Source organism: Bombina bombina, chromosome 5, assembly GCF_027579735.1.
Source record: "Bombina bombina isolate aBomBom1 chromosome 5, aBomBom1.pri, whole genome shotgun sequence".
In the NCBI taxonomy this organism is placed as follows: domain Eukaryota; kingdom Metazoa; phylum Chordata; class Amphibia; order Anura; family Bombinatoridae; genus Bombina; species Bombina bombina.
In genome coordinates this window covers 385898932-385920534 of record NC_069503.1, presented here as the reverse complement: position 1 = coordinate 385920534, position 21603 = coordinate 385898932, and the positions used below count along the sequence as shown (strand labels likewise).

The window sequence follows — 21603 nt, the reverse complement described above, 5'->3', positions numbered from 1 at the left end:
ATATATGCAATTTTATGTTAATTAGCATTGCCGGTATTTTCTTCCAAGAAAGGTGGCAACCCTAAATGGTAAAAAAAAATATTTTAAAGTGAATATTGTTTCTGGCCACTTTAAAATTACTGTCAAGCCCCCCCCCCCCCCACACACACTGATGACATCAGGATCTGGGCTGCATATGGCGTCCAATCACAAAAGGCTCACTAGTTGGATTCAATAGACTGTCAATGCTATTCAGCTCAGATTGTGATGTCATCAGTGGGCAGAGCTAGGCAGCCATTTCAAAGTGGCCAGAAACAATATTCATTTTAAAATAACTTTTTACCGTGATATAGAAAGGGGTGCAGGAGGCGATTTGCAGCTTAAACTAAGGTAAGACTTTAAGATGACTGAGGTGTAGACTGTCCCTTTAATACTAACCCAATGATTAACAATCAATCCATACTTTGGGCAAGATTACAAGTAGAGCGTTATGAGCTTTCCACGCGGGATGTGGTATTTTTTGCAATCAATTTCCATTGTGCGGGTATTAAAAGTCTTGAAAAATCGTGATTGCGCACACGCATTCGCCTTTTACGCAACAATCCTTTCTGCACTTGATGAGCTGTAGTTAACCGCTTTGCGCAACAAACAGGTTTCTCAAAACACTATAAAAATGCATTACAAAGTACAGTTACACTCATATTAACACTGTCTAAAAAAATAAAAAATAAAAAAAAAAGTGCACACAAAAGTTATAAGGGCTCTAAGAGAGGAGATCTCGGGTGTTAGAAAATAAAGCCGACACAGGTATTTTACATTGACATACATACACATACATAGAGAAACATGGATTTATATGTATACAGATATGTTTAACTATGGAGATAATGAAACGATTTCACATTACAATCTTATGCACATTAAACAATATATCAAAGGGATTTTTAAAGACTTTTTCTCAAATAGATCTCGAGATATCTAGACATATATATAGTCACAGACATATCTTGCAATAAATAGAAATATCAGTCCAAAAATCATCACATATATAGAGAAATATTTATTTAGAATTAAAAAGAACATATTCTGTTGCAAAAACATTTACGCAATATAAAATATTTGCATTTTCATGTACAATTTTCAAGGAGAATACGTCATGGGCTTTGTGCGACAGATTAGGGTTTTTGTGTTTTTTTTTCTTTCTATTTGTCTTCTCCATTGACTTCTATGGGGAATACGTAAACACGCATGCAATTTTGCAGTTTGCATTATGCGGCTTAACGCGCGCACAAAATAAGTTATTTCACAACTTGTAATAACTGTGCAACCCCAAATGCGAGCAGTTTCTAGGTTTTCTAAAGCTTTGATGAGATGTGAATGGATGCTTTATTAATCTTCAAAAATCAGGGCATAATGAGTTAAAGAGCTTACTGTTTTTTTTCACATGTGTTGATCTATCTTAACACATAAACACTTTTACATGTATTGATAACTCTGGCTGACTCCCTTTAAACATTTTTCTTGTATTTCAAAAACACAGTTTACATTGGATGATAAGTTAAAAACCAACAACTTGTGATTACCTCATGAGAATCGATCCCATTATTGACTGACCAATTGGTTTGGAAATATTCAAGCATTCTTTGCTTTAACTGCTGTGGAAGGTGGTGTACCCGTATAAAATCCTTCAAATCTTTAGTCCTTGTATGATAGAGAGACCACCTTGAATACAGTCGTTGGATTATAGCAGTGACATTACCAAAAACCAAAGCATGCATCAAGGCTAAAAGAAAGACGAGAAGAAAAAATAAGAATTTAAACATGCAACATAATTTAAAATTGTCAAATATATATATATATATATATATATATATATATATATTATTATTATTATTATTTATTTTATTTTTTTCTAAAACATACTGGCATTGGCATAAGAATTAAATAATACAAAATATCCACATTTTGTGGGTTTTTGTTTTACTTGGGAGTTTATTCAATAAGAATGGAAAAGTTACCTCACTTTTATTACATCAAAATAGAACTTGCCTAATTTTATCTGAACAACTCTCTATGAATAATTGGTTTATACACACAATCTGAAAAATAAAGAAAACAGTGGGTGTATAATATATAAACTGTGACTGTGTCTTTCACTTGTCTACTTATTAAATTACCCACTTTGGAAAAGAGTCTGCAGCTCCTCGTTTTTCTTTCTTCTAACCCTATATATATATATATATATATATATATATATATATATATATATATATATATATATATATATGTATAAAAATTCCACAGAATGCAGGCACTCACTGGTCTTGATAAAATATAACAATTTTATTAAGGCATAGTTAAAATGACATAACATTTCGGCACCAGGTTGTGCCTTTGTCAAATGTCAGCATGAGAACAAAAGAATATGCAGCACACTTAAAATCAATATGATACACAGATAAAAACATACCCCTTTTAAAGATGAGAAATAGAGGTTGGTCTATCGTAGAGCTAAAAACCTCAGGGACCACTTGGTGAAGTCGGATCCTGTCAAACACTATCGGAAGGAGTCGTGGCTCAAACCCTCCAAAATGGGTTGTTTTCCCTGTGGCAACTGCACCACATGCAACAGCATGACCAGAGGTAACTCCTTTCAGCGCCCACATTCGAACAAGAGGTACAAGATAAATCATTGTTTGAGTTGCATGAGTAACTACGTAATATACATACTAATTTGTCCTTGTTCCAGTGTATACGTGGGTAAGACGATCACCCCATTCCGTGATACGATGGTGAACCATCGATGCGCAATCCGTGGTGCGTTAAAATCTGGCGAATCAGATCAGCCAGTGGCACGCCACTGTGTGACTTTGCAACACTCCATGTCAAGCATCAGGTCTATGTTAATAGATCACGTACCTCCAATGTCAAGAGGGGGAGACAGAGCTAATAGACTGATCCAACTGGAAAGCAGATGGATACACAATGTTGGACACGTTGGTTCCTAAAGGCCTTAACACCTCACTGGACTTTAGCCCATTTTACTAATTCAACATTTGGATGATTTCGGTTCTGGACATTTCTGAACATCCAATTGATAGCTCAATATTCAAAAAGTTTCTATATGTTTTCCAGGGAGACATGATGCTATTATATATGTGGTCTTTCACCCTCACTCAAACCTCCTTAATTAATACATATGCTAATGCCTTGGATCAGGGGTTATAAATGTGTTTTTTTAAGTGTTGGGTTTTAACTTATCTTCATCTGATTGATGTGCTTTGATAGCAATGTTTTATATGTTTATTTGTACTGATGCATTTAACTATTTTTTGGTAATCACTACCTATACTCCTAGGATGACCCTCTGTTTGGTCTCCTTTATTGTATTACGAGTATGATAGTCTATTGCATGCAGTAACATAAATCATATTCTACCATCGATCCAGGTTATGTCCCAATGTGCCATCAAATAGTATGTATCCCCTACCATCTAGGATTATCTGTATGACCGCTATGTCTAAATTCAATATGCTACATACATACATGATTGTTTGGTTGCTAATGGCAACAATTACCCATAGCTGCATTAGACAGCTACACGCATGCGAGACTAAGATGTTTCCCACTCTGACGCGTGAGGCTAAACGACGTTGCTATGGCAACGCCGTGCCATGCGTCATCACGCTAGGCACGCGTCGTGCTTACGTGACGTCATAATGGGAAGACGCGAGTGGCAGCATGGCGGCAAAAGTTTGTTATTTCTCATCTTTAAAAGGGGTATGTTTTTATCTGTGTATCATATTGATTTTAAGTGTGCTGCATATTCTTTTGTTCTCATGCTGACATTTGACAAAGGCACAACTTGGGGCCGAAACGTTATGTCATTTTAACTATGCCTTAATAAAATTGTTATATTTTATCAAGACCAGTGAGTGCCTGCATTCTGTGGAATTTTTGGATGATTTACAGCAGAGCACCGTGGCATTAATGGAGTGGTGAGATTGTGCTTTACCTTTAAGTAACTATATATATATATATATATATATATATATATATGTATATATATATATATATGTATATATATGTTATATATATATATATGTATATATGTGTATATATATATATATATATATATATATATAAATGTTGTGACTGAACCCAAGGTATAGTATTGGAAGGTGTCTATATTCCCCAAAAGGATATGGTCTGACAACCCCAAGGAGAATAGTTGTGTTTGTTTACCATATAAAGAAAATATGTGATCTATTTCTGGGTCCCTGGGGTAGAGCATTTGGAGAGTAGGGCGGGTCAGTGCTCCACCCCGCAGTTTGCAGGCAGCACATCATGTGAGAAAGTCCAGGAATTTCGTCTGACACAGTTAGCTATCCACATGCATGTGGTAATTACCAGCAGGTGCTAATAAAAATCCCCAATTAGGGATTCAGAGTCACAATGCCAGCAGTAAGGGATACTGCAACACTCTCCTGAGAGACTGAGAGGAATTATCTCTAAACTGAAAAACAAAGTTTAAAAGGTCTGTGCATTTATCTTTTTGTGAAAAGCCAAATTAGTGCAGTCAGTTATACCTGTTAGTAAGTGCTCAGTGGAGCAAGCCTCTTTTGTTTTCATTATGTTAATTTTGCCTGTTTTTGCCAGACCTGTAAATAAATGGACTATATTTTATAAAGCTATAACCTTGTGTGGTGTTTCCAGCTTTGAAGACTGTGTGGTTGTAAGATCCCAGGTCACATATTGTGGAGACAGCGGTCAAACACACTGATAGTCTGTTAAGGAAACAATACCACACTCAAAAATGGAGGAAGTTGTAAAGGCTTTACTACAGGCTATGGCCACATAGCAACAGGCCACTACCACACAGCAGCAAGCTACTGCCACACTGCAAGAAAATATTGCAGTACTACAACAACTGGTGTTAATACAAAGAGAGGAGAATATCACACCTTGCTTTGCAGCAGGAGATCCAATGCCTATCTGAGGGACTGGGCAGGTGTGCTGCAGGAATACCACATAGTTCTAAGACTCTAAGAGTGAGTAACTATTTGCAAAAGATGGTGGCTACAGATGATGTGGAGGCTTACCTTATGGCTTTTAAGACTGCCGAGAGAGAAGGGTGGCCTGCGTTTGAATGGGCAAGCCTCCTTGCGCCATTTCTGAGTGGAGAACCTCAGAAGGCATATTATGATTTGGAGCCTGAGCAGGCCAGTGACTACAAAAAACTTAAAGCAGAAATCTTGGCCTGCCTGGGAGTAACGATAGCAGTGAAGGCCCAGTGATTTCACTTCTGGACTTATAATCAAGACAAAGCTGTGTGGTCACAGATGTTTGACTTAATACATCTTGCCAGGAAATGGCTGCAGCCAGAGGTCAACTCAACTAGTCACATTGTGGAACAACTTGTGATGGACCAGTTCCTGCAAGGATTGCCTGTTTCCCTATGGCGGTGGGTCAGCCAGAGTGAACCTAAAAACTGCTGATGGTCTAGTTGCCCTGGTGGAATGCTATGTGGCTGCAGGAGAGTCCCTACAAATACCCAACCAAGAAAGACCAAGGACCCTGAAGATCCGGAGTCCCAGTAAATTGGGTAAGACTGTTCCGGGAAAAAGGGGGTATCAGGAGGAGCAGATGGGTTTCTACAACCAGAGGGACATTACAGCAAGGGGAAATAGTTTTGTGAGGCAGAAAGAGTCCACAAAAGCCTTAAAGGGACAGTCAACACCAGAATGTGTATTGTTTAAAAAGAAAGATAATCCCTTTATTACACATTTACCAGTTTTGCATAACCAACACTGTTATAGAAATACACTTTTTACCTCTGTGATTACCTTGTATCTAAGCCTCTGCAAATTGCCCCCTTATTGCAGTTCTTTTGACAGACTTGCATTTTAGCCAATCAGTGCTCACTACAGGGTAACTTCAAGTGCATGAGCTCTATGTTATCTATATGAAACACATGAACTAATGCCCTCTAGTGGTCAAATGCATTCAGATTAGAGACAGTCTTCAAGGTCTAAGAAATTAGCATATGAACCTCCTAGAATTAGCTTTCAACTAAGAATACCAAGAGTACAAAGCAAAATTGGTGATAAAAGTAAATTGTTAAGTTGTTAAAAATTACATTCCCTATCTAAATCATGAAAGTTTTTTTTTTTTACTTGACTGTCCCTTTAAAGATGTTGTCTTAAGCTAATATTAAATGTTTTCAATGTAAAGATTATGGACATATTGCAAATGACTGCCCTGAGAATTATGTTGCTATGAAATGTAATGTTGGCAATATGAGGGACAATTATTCACTGTATTCTCGTTCTGTATATGCAGTTACCAAAAATGATTGTCGTAATGGGCACACTTGGTGCACTGTAAAGATGGAAGGAAATTAAATTAAAGCTTTGCTGGACTCTGGTAGCTTGGTTATGCTCATAGACAAGGGTCTGTTGAGAAATACTCCTATTTATAATTATCAGAACCTAGATATTGCCTGTGTCCATGGGGACATACACACGTATTCAACTGCTGAAGTTCTTATTGAGACTCAAAATGGCTCTATATATCATAGAGTTGGTTTAGTAGATACATTAGTTCATGAAATGATAATAGGCAGAGATTCTCCCCATTTTTATTTATGGGATGCTGCTGAGAAAGCTTCATTTGGATTCAGTAGAGGGCGCTGTTGGTGATTTTCCATTTTCTGATTTATTGGGGGATGACTTCGAAAAATAACTGCTGCTAGAGGGAAACAGTCAACCCATATGGAAACCCTAGTTGGAGGTAACACTGAACAGTATAATACATGTCAATCTAATATATCTGAACCTGATTTAGAAATAGCTGACCTTGAGGATAGCCTAAGTAAATTTAGGACTGCACAATGGGAGGATCCAACTTTAGCTGTGACTACAAACCATATCTCCATAAGAAATGTAACCCCCATTAATCCTGATATAGCCCTTACCTATCCATAGTTTGAAGTGTAAAATGATTTATTGTACAGTTGAAAAAAGAGAGTCTGTCAAACAGCTATTAGTACCCCAGGCATATTGACACACTGTATTAAACCTGGCACATAGTCACATACTTGGGGGACAGCTGAAAAAACAAGAGAGAGTATTCTTAGGAGGTTTTATTGGCCAGGTGTAATGGCATTTATCACAAATTAATGTTTTTGTGGGTCCCCTTGTAAAGTCTGCAAGGGGACACCAGTACATATTGGTAGTAGCAGACTAGGCTACCCGTTACCCTGAGGCAATACCCATGAGAACTACTTCAGTAAAATAGATTGCTAAGGAGTTTATGTTAATTTTTAGCCGGGTTGGGATTCCCAATGAAATATTTACAGACTAAGGTACTCCATTTATGTTGAGAATTACAAATGAGTTGTGCAATCTCCTTCATATAAAGCATCTGAAAACATCAATGTATCAACCGCAAACCGATGGTCTGGTTGAAATATTCAATAAAACACTTAAGACTATGCTAAAAAAAGTAATTGATAAAAATGGGAAAAAATGGGACTTGCTTTTGCTTTATTTAATGTTTGCTATTGGAGAGGTCCCTCAAGCTTCTACTGGGTTTTTGCCCTTTGAACTCTTATATGAAAGACAACCCAGAGGGTTGCTAGATATAGCTAAGGATACTTGGTAACAGGAGTCAACCCCTAACAGAAGTGTGATAGAACATATAACTCAGAGGCAGGATGGATGACAGCCATTATGCCCATAGTAAGAGAACACATGAAAAATGCTCAACAGCATCAGCAGAACAGCTATAACAGAAATGCCAGGGTTTGTGTGTTTAACCCAGGAGATAGAGTGCTAGTTCTGGTTCAAACTATAGAGAACAAATTTTTGGCAACATGCCATACACCATATGAAGTCATTGACAGAGTGGGGTAAGTAAATTGCAAACTAAAACAGCCTGGGAGGGGCAAAAGGAGGTACATATTTACCATGTGAATTTACTTATGCCATGGAAAGAAAGAGAAACACTTGTAGCTGTAAAAAAAACAGCAGACCTCCCTACAATGGAGAAGAATGTCCCTGTAGTCAATAGCTAAGAACTCCTGACTATCCACCAGAAGAGGGAGGTAAAAGACTTTATCAGATTAAATAAAGATGTTTTCTCCACAGTCCCAGGGAGGACTATGATAATAAAGCATGACATTGTCACTGAACCAGGGAAAAGGATAAATCTAAAGCCGTATAGAATACCTAAAGCCCAGAGGGAAGCAATCAAATTGAAAGTAAAGAAAATGCTGAACCTTGGGGTAATCAAAGAATCCCAAAGTGACTAGAGTAGCCCAATCGTGCTTGTACCAAAGTCTGATGGCACAATCAGGTTTTGCAATGATCACTGGAAGCTTAATTCACTATCCAAGTTTGATGCATACCCCATGCCAAGGGTTGATGAACTCGTGGAGAGACTCAGGAGAGCCAGGCACATTACCACATTGGTTTTGACCAAGGGTTACTGGCAAGTGCCGCTTACAGGATGGGCAAAAGGAAAAGACTGCCTTATCTACTCCAGATGGGCTCTTCCAATACAAGGTGTTAGCTTTTGTCCTACACGGGGCTCCAGCAACATTTTAATGAATGATGGACAGGATCTTAAGGCCACATGCTCAATATGCCACAGCTTACTTAGATGATGTGGTCATACATAGTGAAGATTGGGAGTCTCACTTGCCAAAAGTGCAAGCTGTCCTTAATTCTATAAGAAATTCCGGTCTGACAGCAAACCCTGGTAAATGAACCATTGGCTTGGAGGAGGCCAAGTATCTTGGCTCTTCCATTGGACGAGGAACAGTAAAGTCACAACTTGCTAAATTGGAAGCCATAAGGAATTGGCCACAACCTATGACAAAGAAACAGGTCAGAACATTTCTTGGGCTTGTTAGCTACTACAGAAGGTTTAGCTCCAACTTTGCTACTATAGCGGGTCTTTTTAACTGACCTCACTAAAGCAAAAGCTCCAGTAATAGTGAAATGGTCCCCTGAACCTGAACAAGCATTTCAAAATCTCAAGGAAGCCATATGTAGACAGCCGGTGTTAGTTACCCCTGATTTTTCAAAGGAGTTTGTTTTACAGATGGATGCCTCTAATGTAGGGCTTGGAGCAGTGCTCTTCCAGTAAAAGTCAAATGAAGAGCAATTAATACTATATCTCAGCAGGACACTTCAACCTAGTGAAAATAAATATTCGATAGTTTAAAAGGAGTGTCTAGCAATTAAATGGGCTATTGAAACTCTCAAATATTATTTGTTGGGCATAACATTTAGGCTAATTACTGATCATGCACCTTTCAAATGGATGAGTCAAAATAAGGATAATATTAGTAGAGTTACACGCTAGTTCCTTAGTTTGCAACCCTATCACTTCTAAGTAGAACACAGGGCAGGATGTAAACAGGGTAATGCTAATGACCTTTCACGTACGCTTTTGGCCATGGTTGCTCACCCCACTATGTCTGAGCTGGGGGGGAGGATGTGTGACACAACCCAAGGCATAGTAGTGGAAGGTGTCTATATACCCTTAAAAGTGCTGCAGTGCAAGGTATGGTCTGACAACCCCAGGGAGAATAATTGTGTTTGTTTACCACATAAAGAATATATGAGATTTATTTCTGGGTCCCTGGGGTGGAGCATTTGGAGAGTAGGGTGGGCCAGTGCTCCACCCTGCAGTTTGCAGGAAGCACATCATGTGAGAAAGTCCAGTGCAGGAATTCCATCTCACCCAGCTAGCTACTCACCTGCATGTGGTAATTAGCAGCAGATGCTAATAAAAATCCCCAGTCAGGGATTCAGAGTCAGCAGTAAGGGATAATGCAACACTCTCCTGAGAGGAATTATGTCTAAAAGGAAAAACAATTTTGAAAGGTCTGTGCATTTATCTTTTATGAAAAGCCAAATTAGTGCAGTCAGTTATATCTTTTAGTAAGTGCTCAGTGGAGCAAGCCTCTTTTGTTTTCTTTATGTTTATTTTGCCTGTTTTTGCCAGACCAGTAAATAAATGGACTATATTTTATAAAGCTACAACCTTGTGTGGAGTTTTTAGCTTTGAAGAATGTGTGGTTGTAAGATCCCAGATCACAATATAAAGAAAATTATACTATCACCATATTAAAATGAAAAATATTTCTAACAGAATGTCTCTGGATATTTTTTGAAAATATCAAGGTAAATTACTGGAAGATGAACCTCAAACTGAACTACAGTATAAATACAATATAGCATATTACTTTGTAAAAATAACAGTGGTAATACAACAGTATTATGTTATGTTGTTTTTCAACTGTGATTCATTTTGAGGTTGATCTTCCAGAAACTTACCTACATCCTTTCAGAAAATATCCAGACATTCCTGCTATAAATATGTATGATTTTTGAATGATGATAGTATTATACACCCACTGTGGTTTTTTCACTTTCTTTTTTGTTACACAATAATTTTGTGTGATCACATTTTTATTTTTATATATGCAATTTATTTTTTAATCCATACTTTTCATTGTCTATATTATACGTTAAACAATTCTCGCTTAATAATCCACAGTAAAAACTATAGGTCACACAATTTCATCTCCATTAACCCACAACATTTATCCCCTTTCTTTTCTTTTGCTCTCTGGAACGTTTGCTCTGTCTGCAACAAACTTACAACCATTCATAACCTGTTTGTCTCCAACACTTTTAACCTTTTAGCAATTATGGAAACCTGTCTATGTTTTTATGAAATGGTTTCTATTGCTGCTCTCCCATATGGCGGTCTCCACTTTAGCCATTCCCCCTAGGCCATATGAGAGACATGGTAGCAGTGTTGGGATCTTGCTCTCACCTTCCTGCTCCTATCAGTACCTACCTCTGCTCTCACCTCTGTCTTTCTCCTTCTTTTAAGTTCACTGCATGCACCTTTTCTCCCCCATTTCTCTCAGAGTGGCAGTCATCTATTGCCTTCCTGGACCAACCTAGCAATTCCTTGACAACTTTTTCTTCCTGGCTTCTTCACTTTCTCTCTTCAAATATAACCACTCTAATTATGGGAGACTTCAACATCCCCACTGATAACCCATCTGCCCCTGCTCACACCCTCCTTCAGTCTCTCAAAATTCACAATATTGCCTACTCACTCTATTGACCTGATATTTTTCTGTCTCTGCTCTATACCTGACTTCACCTGTCACTCGATTCCCATTTCAGACCACTACCTGCTCACCTTTATTCTTAATAAACACACCTGTAGAAATCTGCACACTGTGGCTCCACTCCAAATTTCCAAACATATTAAACATCCGCCTTTAAAACTTCCACGATAACTTGCCCTGACCTCTCTGCGTCCCACCACAGCAATACACTCTCCTCTAGGCACTCTTACTTCTGCCCAACTACGTAAAACCCCCACGTCATCTGTAACAGCCCAGGCACTCTCAGCAAATGTACTACTTGCCAGAATGTGCACATACTGCTGAGCATGCCTGAAGGAAATTGCTCTGAACCTGATTTCATTCACTATAAGTTCTTTCTTCATTCATTCTCATATGCCCTTCACTTAGCCAAGCAAGCCTACTTCTCTTCTCTTATATCTACTCTCTTCTCAAACCCTAAATTACTCTTCTCTACTTTAAACTCTCTCCTCAACCAACCTGCACCACCTTCTTTAGTGCTCAAGACCTGGCAGACTACGTTTTAACAAAGTACATAATATCCAAAGAAACATCCTGACACAAGCCTGCAATGTACCATCCCCATCCCTGGTCACCCCCTCTGCCACTCTCTGCATTTTCCCTCCAGCCACTGAGAATGAAGTGTTTTTCTTCTTCATGCATCAATACCTGCCTATCCCTCCACATCTAATACATTCTCTGTCTTCCACCTTCACACCAACTTTTACTCACATCTTCAACCTATCCCTTTCTACTGGTTCACTCCCATCTTCTTTCAAACATGCAATGGTCACTGCTGCCACAAACATCAAAACTACTGGAAAAACTAGTTTACAACCACCTAACTCACTTCCTGTCCTTCAAATCCTTGCTTGAACCCCTGAAATCTGGCTTCGGTCTCCAATACTCAACTGAGACTGCCCTCAACAAGGTTACTAATGATCTTCTTTCTGCTAAAAGCAGTGGCCACTACTCTTTATTTACAGTATGTTACTTGAGCTCTCAGCTGCCTTTCGAACTGTTGACCACCCCCTCCTCCTACAGACTCTAAGATTTCTTGGTCTTTATGTATCTTCCCTTTTTTAGATACTAATTTATATTTCAAACAGTTCCTTTTTTGTGTCATTTGCTGGTGACTTCTCCTCTTCAATGCCTCTATCAGTTGGAGTACTTTAAGGCTCTGCTCTGGGTCCTCTACTCTTTGCTTTTTATACTTCTTCACTGGGTAAACTTATCAACAGAAACAACTTCAAATATTCCTTGTATGCTGATGACACTCTTCCTCCCTCTGTCCTTTATTATGTCAGTGACTGCTTATCTGGCATTTCTTACTGGATGGTCTCTCACCACCTACAGATTAACATGTCCAAGACTGAGCTCCTTCAAATTTCCCCTCTAGCTCTACTATGATTTCTGACTTTTCTATCACTGTCAGTGGCATTACTATCTCCCCATCACACCAAGTCTGCTGCCTCAGAGTTACAATTGACTCCAATTTGTACTTAATCTGCCACATCCAAATGCTCTCTTAATCCTTCCCCAACCACCTACACAATATTTCCAACATTTATTGATTTCTGAGCACTGACATCACTAAGAAAATAATCTACTTTTTTGTAATTTCCCATCTTGCAATAATCTACTAACTGGCCTTACTCTCTCACACCTCTCCCCACTTTAATTCATCCTAAATGCCTCTTCCAGACTAATCCACCTTTTCCGCTGCTGCACCACTCTTTGAGTCCCTTCACTGGCTCCCTATTCACAGCAGAATTAAATAAAATTTCTCACCCTGCCCTACAAAGCCTTTACCAATGCTGTTCCCTACTACCTGTCCTCACTAATCAACAAATATACCCAAGCCTGCCTTCTTGGGTCCAATAATGACATGTTCCTTGCATCTTCTATCATCACCTCTTCCCATGCTAGACTGCATGACTTCTATCGTGCGGCACCAACCCACACTTCCTTATGCTGTCATCCGGGGAGAGAAGAGGATGGAGTGGGAGTGGTCCTACACTGTAGAAATGATTTTGAATGGAGAAAGAGGGAAGGGACACTACAGAAAATATGGGGAATGAGGGTGGGGGGGCTACAGTAGCAATAACAGGAAGGGGGAGGTGGGGGAGCAACTGCACTACAGAAAAAAAAGAAAAAATAATAAATAAGTTAAAAATATATAAAAATAAAACTATAAACTAAGTACTGGCAGATGGCTGACAGTACCTATTATGGCAGAAACAATTGGGAGGGTTAAAGAGCTGTTTGGGAGGGATCAAGGAAGTGAGAGGTTAAGGGGGGTCCTAAACTAGAGAAAACCAATCTAAATAAAATGTATTTTAAAAAAAAACAACAACTAAAACGTCATATTGGCAGACTGTCAGAGATGGCATCAGAACCTCAGTGCAGTGAAATTGGGATAAGTGGCACAGTTATGGCAGCACATTTAAATATATATGTATATGATTATATACATATATATTTATGTGTATATACACATATTAACACAAAAAGATATATGTATATAAGCATATACATATATATATTTTTACCGGGAACACACAGTTCCCATAGACCATAATGTAAAGGCGTTTTTTTTCCCCTAACACCCCACTCCCACCAACTTTAGCCCCAAAATACTGCTTAGTGCAGTTATTTTATTAAAAAATAAAGATGCTGCTATCTTTATTTTTAATAAAATACACTACAGTGTATTTTGGGGGCATTTGGGGCACATTTATAAAATTTACTTATAATGGCTGGTTAATTATTTTGCGCCCGGTCATGGCATTTGCGGGCTAGTAAACATTTTGCGCTCTCCTTTTTATATAGCCCTAAATGTTTCATTTAAAATAATGAATGTTATGTTGGCTATAATTATGGAATTGAAAGCAGAATAAGAATTTTTTTTTATCTTGAATTATTTTTGATGACAGTTTTGAAAAGAAAAAATACAATTGACAATTTTACAGAAAATTGTGAGAAGAAAATTGTATATTTCTTTTGTGACCCAAAACTGTCTGTTATAAGATAACAACATCTTAATATAGATCTGATATATACTAGGAACAAACCTACAAACATACATATTGAATTTACAATCTCTTAGAAAAAAAACTGTCCTCACTGTGATTGGATTTTTGTCAGTTTCAGATTTTCTGCTCAAGCTAGGTCACAAAAAATAAATGAAATTGTAGCTTTATTTGATATATTGTTGCAGTATTTTTGCAATAACTTTAAAAACAATTATAATTTTTTGTCAGTTCTGATAAAGTCCATAGTACCTAATAAATCATTAATATAATATTATTACATTTTCTTATTTTGAAAATGGGCACATAGTTTTGGAATTATGCTGCGTTATCGAATATTCCAACTTATCATGTATTTTGGTGATAACAAAATAACTAACTAAACTATTTTATTCTGAGAATAATTCATATAATAATTGTCATATCAGTATAATCTATGATTTTTGAAGTTTTAGAAAGGTTATAAAGATTAAAGAACTGTTATTATCATTGTCATTTTTACTTTTTGTGCAGCTTATTTAAACATTTTGGACATCATACAGTGACACAAAATCACAAGGAAGAAAAAAAATCCTTCATCTACTGAGCATATGTAGCATATGTAATGGCTATTCATCTATGGAGCATTTGTAATGAGAAAGGAATAGTCATAGTAGCCAGCTATTAAAAGTATTTTATCTAGTAACCAGCAATCATAAAAAATAATGATCTTGCACTACAAAAATAACCCCAACTAGTATATGTGCTATCTTAAAACAAAAGTCCCTTAAAAAAGACCCCCTTCACAAAAAAACCCTATACTAAAACCTACTCTAAAAATGTCCCTGAAAAGAGTATTTGTTGGGCAGTTCCCTGGTTGAAGTGGTCAGCTCTACTGTATAAAAAAACTATACTAAAACCAAAGTAAACCCCCAAAAAAACCTTTCTGTAAAAAAACCTAACTCTAAAAATTGCCCTGAGAAGGGCATTTGTCAAGCATTGCCCAGAAGTAATCATAACTCTCTTGCATTTACATTTTTAAAAAAACTATTTTAAAAATCCTAATCTAAAAACCCTAAGATAAAAATAAAACTAAGCTACAAAATGCCCTGAAAAGGGCATCAAGTAATTTAGTTCTTTTGCATGTGAAAAAATCCTATCCTAAACAAAACCTAAGTTACAACAAACCCTATCCTCAAATCAATGCCCTGAAAAGGGCGCCAAGTGATATAGCTCCTCTGCAAGTGAAAAAAACCCTATCCTAAACAAAACCTAAGGTACAAAAAATTATATCCTAAATAAAATGCGCTGAAAAGGACATCAGTGATTAAGCTCTTTTACTTTAAAAAAAACATACTGAAACTAAAATATACCCACCTAAAAAAATAAAAAAACTACAGCCAAACACCCCAAGTTGCTACTCACCAACTTGAATCTTGCTCCTTAGGGAGGCCGCGGAAGGTCCATGTATAGTAGATGAAGTAAAAACTATGTTAGCACTTAAGGTGCTAGCTGCCGGCCCCAAACCGTATGTAGAAGACCCAAATGTAGACAGAGGGGTGGCACTGTATCACCCTCTAGGGATTGAAGCTGACCACTTCCTCAGAGTTTTCTCGCTCTTCTCACCTCCAATAACAAAAGCTCACAATAGTGTACAAAACAACAAACAATTTGGTGGCACAAAATCGGAGCATACTCACAGGATGTCAGTTAAAAATCAGCCTTTATTAAAACCATCAAAAAGGACGTCTTCCAGTACAGCTTCCAATTTTTTATTAAAATATAGCTTAAAGCGTTTTGGCTATAGCAATAGCCTTTTTCAAAATCAAAAATTAAGAACACTATAAAACAAACTGTTATATATATGTTATATACAGCTTGTTTTATATTGTTCTCAATTTTTGCTCTTGAAAAAGGATATTGTCATAGCCGAAACGCGTCGAGCTATATTTTAATAAAATGTTGGAAGATGTACTGGAAGACGTCCTGTGTGATGAGCCTTTGTTGATGGAGGTGAGAAGAGTGAGAAAACTCTGAGGAAGTGGTCGGCTTCAATCGCTGGAGGGTGATACAGCACCACCACTCTGTCTACACTTGGATCTTCTACATACGGTTTGGGGCCGGCAGCTAGCCCCTTAAGGGAAGTGCTAACTTCATCTACTATACATAGCCCCAGAGTAGTTATGCCTTGGATGAGGAACTAAGAGGAGCATCACCATGGACCTTCCGTGGCCCCCCTAAGGACTGCTACTCTGTCTACATCTACTCTGGGCTATCCTTAGGTTTTTTTAGGATAGGGTTTTTTTTTCACTTACAAAAGAGCTATATCAGTTTTTTTTAGGATAGGTTTTTTGAAACTTAGGTTTTTTTAGGATACGGTTTTTTTCATATGCAAAGAGCTAAATCACTTGATGCCCTTTTTTAGATTAGGATTTTTTTATTTTTGTATTTAAATGCAAAATATCTCTCAGAGCTTCTCAGGGAGAGTAGGTTTTTTTTTTATAGATTTTTTGGGGGTTAGGGGGTTACTTTGGTTTTAGTGTTGGGTTTTTATGCAAAAGAGCTGATCACTTAAACTAGGGCACTGCACAACAAATGCTCTTTTCAGGGCAATTTTCAGAGTAGGTTTAAGTATTAGTATAGTTTTTTTGGGGGGTTATGGGGACTTTAGTGCTTTAATGCAAGTAGTTTGCGATGGGGGATTATGGCAGTTAGGGAGTTAATAGGTTAGGGGGCAGTTTAGAATGGGTGTTGTGGTGGTTAGGGGGATAATAGTTTAGGGGGAAGTTTGTAGTGGGGGGTTGTGGCAGATAGGGAGTTAATATGTTAGGAGGTGGTTTGTGATGGGGTAATGGCAGTTTAGGGGTTAATAGAGTTGGGGACTATTGCAGTGGGGTGTGTGGTGGCTAAGGGGCTATTACGGTAGGGAGTTTATAATGATCGGGTGTGTGGCAGTTTAGGCGTTAATAGTGTAGGATATTTATAGTGATGCAGTGTGTGGCAGTTTAGGGGTATATAGTGTAGAGGGGTAGTTTGCGCTTGGGAGATGTGGCGGTTTGGGGGTTAATAGTGTGTAGCAAGGTAGTTTGCAGTGGGGGATGTGTTGGTTTAAAGGTTAATAATGTAGCCATGCTAAAAGAGTAGGGGGCTTGTTGCAATGGGTGTTAATTTGCGAGTGTAGGTGTTCGTTTTTTTAACATTGCTGCTCCATTGATTTCAATGGGGTTATAGTGATAGTGCAAAAGTGATATCCTCTGGTTAACGTTTTTCACATGTCGGGTTTCATGCGAGTGCAACATTTTTACTTTCAATACCAGCACAACCCGCTGTTAACGTTAGAGCAGAGCAGGCCCGCTCCACTTGTCATCTAGCCCTCAATATGTACTTGACTGAGATAATCATACTCAGCAAAAATAGAGAGAGACTAGAAGAGAGCTGTAAAATCCCTTATTTAATTTTGTGATTCTGATATATTGAGAATACTTAATTTGTTTTCCATCTGTTGAATGTTGGATCATGAAATCTGTATAATATTTTGTTATGAGCTCTCATGCATAAATCTTACAAATGTATTTTATTGTTGTTCTGCTGATTAACCTTTAAAGGTTTCACATGCAGACACATGAATAATTGCATATTAGAATCTATCACGGTAACTGTAAGTCATTTAAATGGTAAATTACTAAATTGGATTTTAACATTTACTAATGTTGCTTGTTTTTAATTTAATATTAACAGTAAGGTGAATCCTGTTCACCATGAAAATGATATGAATAAAAGCATTAGGTACAAAAATCTCTTTTGATGCAGACTAATTGATTTTACATGCTCCACTATGGTGCATTACATATACAGCAAATATGAATGCAAATATATTTCAAAACTATTATTATAAATTAGCAATTATATCTTTGCATTTCCTATGAAATGTACATAATGCCTGCATTTTTTTTTTACTGCGGTTACCATTTTTAGCTAATTTCAAAAATATATTTTCCTAAATTGTGAAATGTTAGGGTGTGAAATTATGTTTTTTTTTTTTAAATGGACAGTTTGCATTGGCTCAGATACAGGAAATCAAAGAGGTAATAAAGTAGATTAATATACTAGTGTTGGTTAAGCAAAACTGGGTAATGGTGATAAATGGATTATCTATCTTTTTAAACAATAACTCTTTTCAAGGAAGCTGCCCCTTTAATAAGGGATACCAAAAGAACTAAGAATATTTGATAATAGAAGTCAATTGGAAAGTTATTTAAAATTGCATGATCTATCTAAAACACGAAAGTTTAATTTTGACTTAACTGTCCATTTAATAGTAACTTGCTATCATCAGAGCAGAAAACTAATTGGCTAAAAAAAGGAAACTTGTAGCCACCTACCAGTGAGACGCTGCGAGTGTTCATATAGCTAAAAACATATCATGTGATACAGATTTTTATATTTGTAATTTTTCATTTTAATCAGGGAATATTAATATTGACACAAACATGATTAAAAACTGAAATAATATATGTATGTATGATTTTCCAGACTCATGTATTAGAGAAAAAAATACTTGTGTCTGATATTGGATCTAGGTAAAATAATGTATCATTTATTCAAATACACCATAGCAAGAATTCAGTATTTCACAATATATCAGAATCAGCATTTCCCAGTCACATCATGCAATAACTACTGATGAATGGTTGAGAAAACCAAGAATCAAATGACTGGAGTTTAAATTTAGTAACAATAAATAAAATGTTTACAAAATAGGCAATTAAGCTTATCTCACTTTTGTAAATGTAATTAGTAAAAGTAGAGAGAGCAAGCTCTTTTCAATTAGTAGATCAAGATCAAAAGGAAGGTACATACCTTCAAAAAACTGATACTGTATATCAAAAGGAAAAGAATGCATTAAATTGGGCAATGATTGAATTCTAAATAACTATCAGGTAGATTACAAGTTATGCACGATAGAGCGTATTTTACGAACGCAACAAAAGTTGCATTATTTCACCCTCCATAGCGCTGCCATTACACGTTTTCAAACAGCCGGCTTTTGCGGGCGATATGGTTGCGTTGAGCTCTATACCGCACAAAATACAAGCGCTGTTTTGACATGCTCGTGCACGCTTTGCCCATAGATATCAATGGGGAGTGTGTGTTAGAAAAAACCTAACACCTGCGATCGCGGAATAAAAAGCTCCGTAACGCATCCCCATTGATGTCCATGGGGAAAAAAAAATTAAGTTTAAACCTAACACCCCAACATAAAAACCACGTCTAAACACCCCTCATCTGCCGCCAATTACATCGCCGATACCGACATAATGTTATTAACCTCTAATCTGCCGCTCCCGACATCGCCGCCACTATGAAAATTCATTAACCCCTATTCCGCTGCTCCCTGCCAACGCCACCACTATAATAAACCTATTAACCCCTAAACCGCAAGCTCCCCACAACAAAATATATTAAATTAAACTATTAACCCCTAAACCGAAAGCCCCCCACATCGCAATAAACTAATTTAAACTAGAAACCCATAAACCTAACGCCCCCTAACTTTATATTAAAATTACAATTTCCCTATCTTAAATTAAAACTTACCTGTCAAATTAAAAAAGTTTAAACTAACAATTAAACTAATATAACTATTAAACTAAAATTAAACACTTGACACCTTAACCCTCCGTCGTCCATTGGATGATTTGAAAGTGCTGGATAACCAATGAAACACATTGTGGCAGCTTAAAAAAAGCGCTTTTTTACTTGTATTTTTATCTTATTTTTAAGCCTGATGAAACGACCGTGTTGTGTGGTCGAGAAACGCGTTGCAGCAACATTAAACTTGTCTTTTAACATTTATATATGGAGGAGTCTTTCTGCCTGATTATTCAGATTGAATTTGCTCTATCTGCACAGAGAACTTTACAAACCATTACATCACAATTGGTTTGCCTGCACCATATCTTCAGCCTGTTGTTTGATACTTGGATTCAAACTTCCCTGTGATCTTACCTGTGACCTGAGAACTGGTCTCTACCTTGATACAGGATCAGTATCCAGTTAGCTGACTACTGCAAGTGCCAGCCTGCCTGTTTGCACTATCTAGTGCCTTCAAAAATTGTGAGTTTTACTATTTACCTTCATTATTATATAACACATATGGATTTCACTATGAGGCACCCATTTTCTTTCTTACCTAAAATTAAACTAACTACCAATTAAAGAAAACTAAAATATGCATTAAAAAAATCCGAACAATACTATAAAAATTACAAAGTATCTAATTACAAAAAATAAAAAATACTAAATTACAAAAAATAACAAACACTAAATTATGAAAAAATAACAAACAAAATGATCAAAAATAAAAAAAAAGAATTACATCTAATCTAATAGCCCTATAAAAATAAAAAAAGCCCACCCAAAATAAAAAAACCTAGCCTACAATAAACTACCAATGGCCCTTACAAGGGCCTTTTGTGGGTCAATGCCCCAAATAAATCTGCTCTTTTACCTGTAAAAAAAAAAACACCAAGGGCTCCCAAAAGTAAAACTCACCACCCAATAGGATGAGAGCTTCTGAAATTCTATTGGCTGTTCAAAACAGCCAATAGGATGAGAGCTTCTGAAATCCTATTGGCTGTTCAAATCAGCCAATAGAATTTCAGAAGCTCTCATCCTATTTGCTGTTTTGAACAGCCAATAGGATTTCACTAACTTTTATCCTATTGGCTGATTTGATTTTCCAAAATCAAATCAGCCAAAAGGAATGCAAGGGACACCATTTTGAAAAGAGGATGCTCCGCACCGGATGTCTTCAGGATGGACCTGCTCCATGCCACTGGGATGAAGATAGAAGACGCCGCCTGGATGGATGAAGACTAGTGATGTCGCAAACCTAAAATTTTGCGTTCGCGAATGGCAAACACAAACTTACGCAAATGTTCGCGCACCGGCGAACTGGGTGAACCGCCATAGACTTCAATAGGCAGGCGAATTTTAAAACCCACAGGGACTCTTTCTGGCCACAATAGTGATGGAAAAGTTGTTTCAAGGGGACTAACACCTGGACTGTGGCATGCCGGAGGGGGATCCATGGCAAAACTCCCATGGAAAATTACATAGTTGATGCAGAGTCTGGTTTTAATCCATAAAGGGCATAAATCACCTAACATTCCTAAATTGTTTGGAATAACGTGCTTTAAAACATCAGGTATGATGTTGTATCGCTCAGGTAGTGTAAGGGTTACTCCCTCTTCACAGTGACAGACCAAACTCCCCATTTAACGCACCACACTGCATTATTCTAGGGCCAAAGGGAATCACAGCACCACGACCACGATGGCCCCTGTGAGGTGGCCTGCCTCTGCCTGTCATTTTTTTTTTGATTAGTGGTACTATGCGTGCAAGCTACTGTGACAACAGATATGAGTGGCA

The 21603-nt window shown here is 37.4% G+C and overlaps 1 protein-coding gene across 1 annotated transcript in view; it reads right to left on the bottom strand.

The window, feature by feature from the left end:
• KCNH8 (potassium voltage-gated channel subfamily H member 8) overlaps window positions 1-21603 on the bottom strand; it is a 484148-nt gene that overhangs the window by 124033 nt on the left and 338512 nt on the right. Inside the window, 2 exon segments of the mRNA XM_053715735.1 lie at window positions 1563-1762; window positions 20619-20629. Of these exon segments, the coding sequence (XP_053571710.1) occupies window positions 1563-1762; window positions 20619-20629 (211 nt within the window).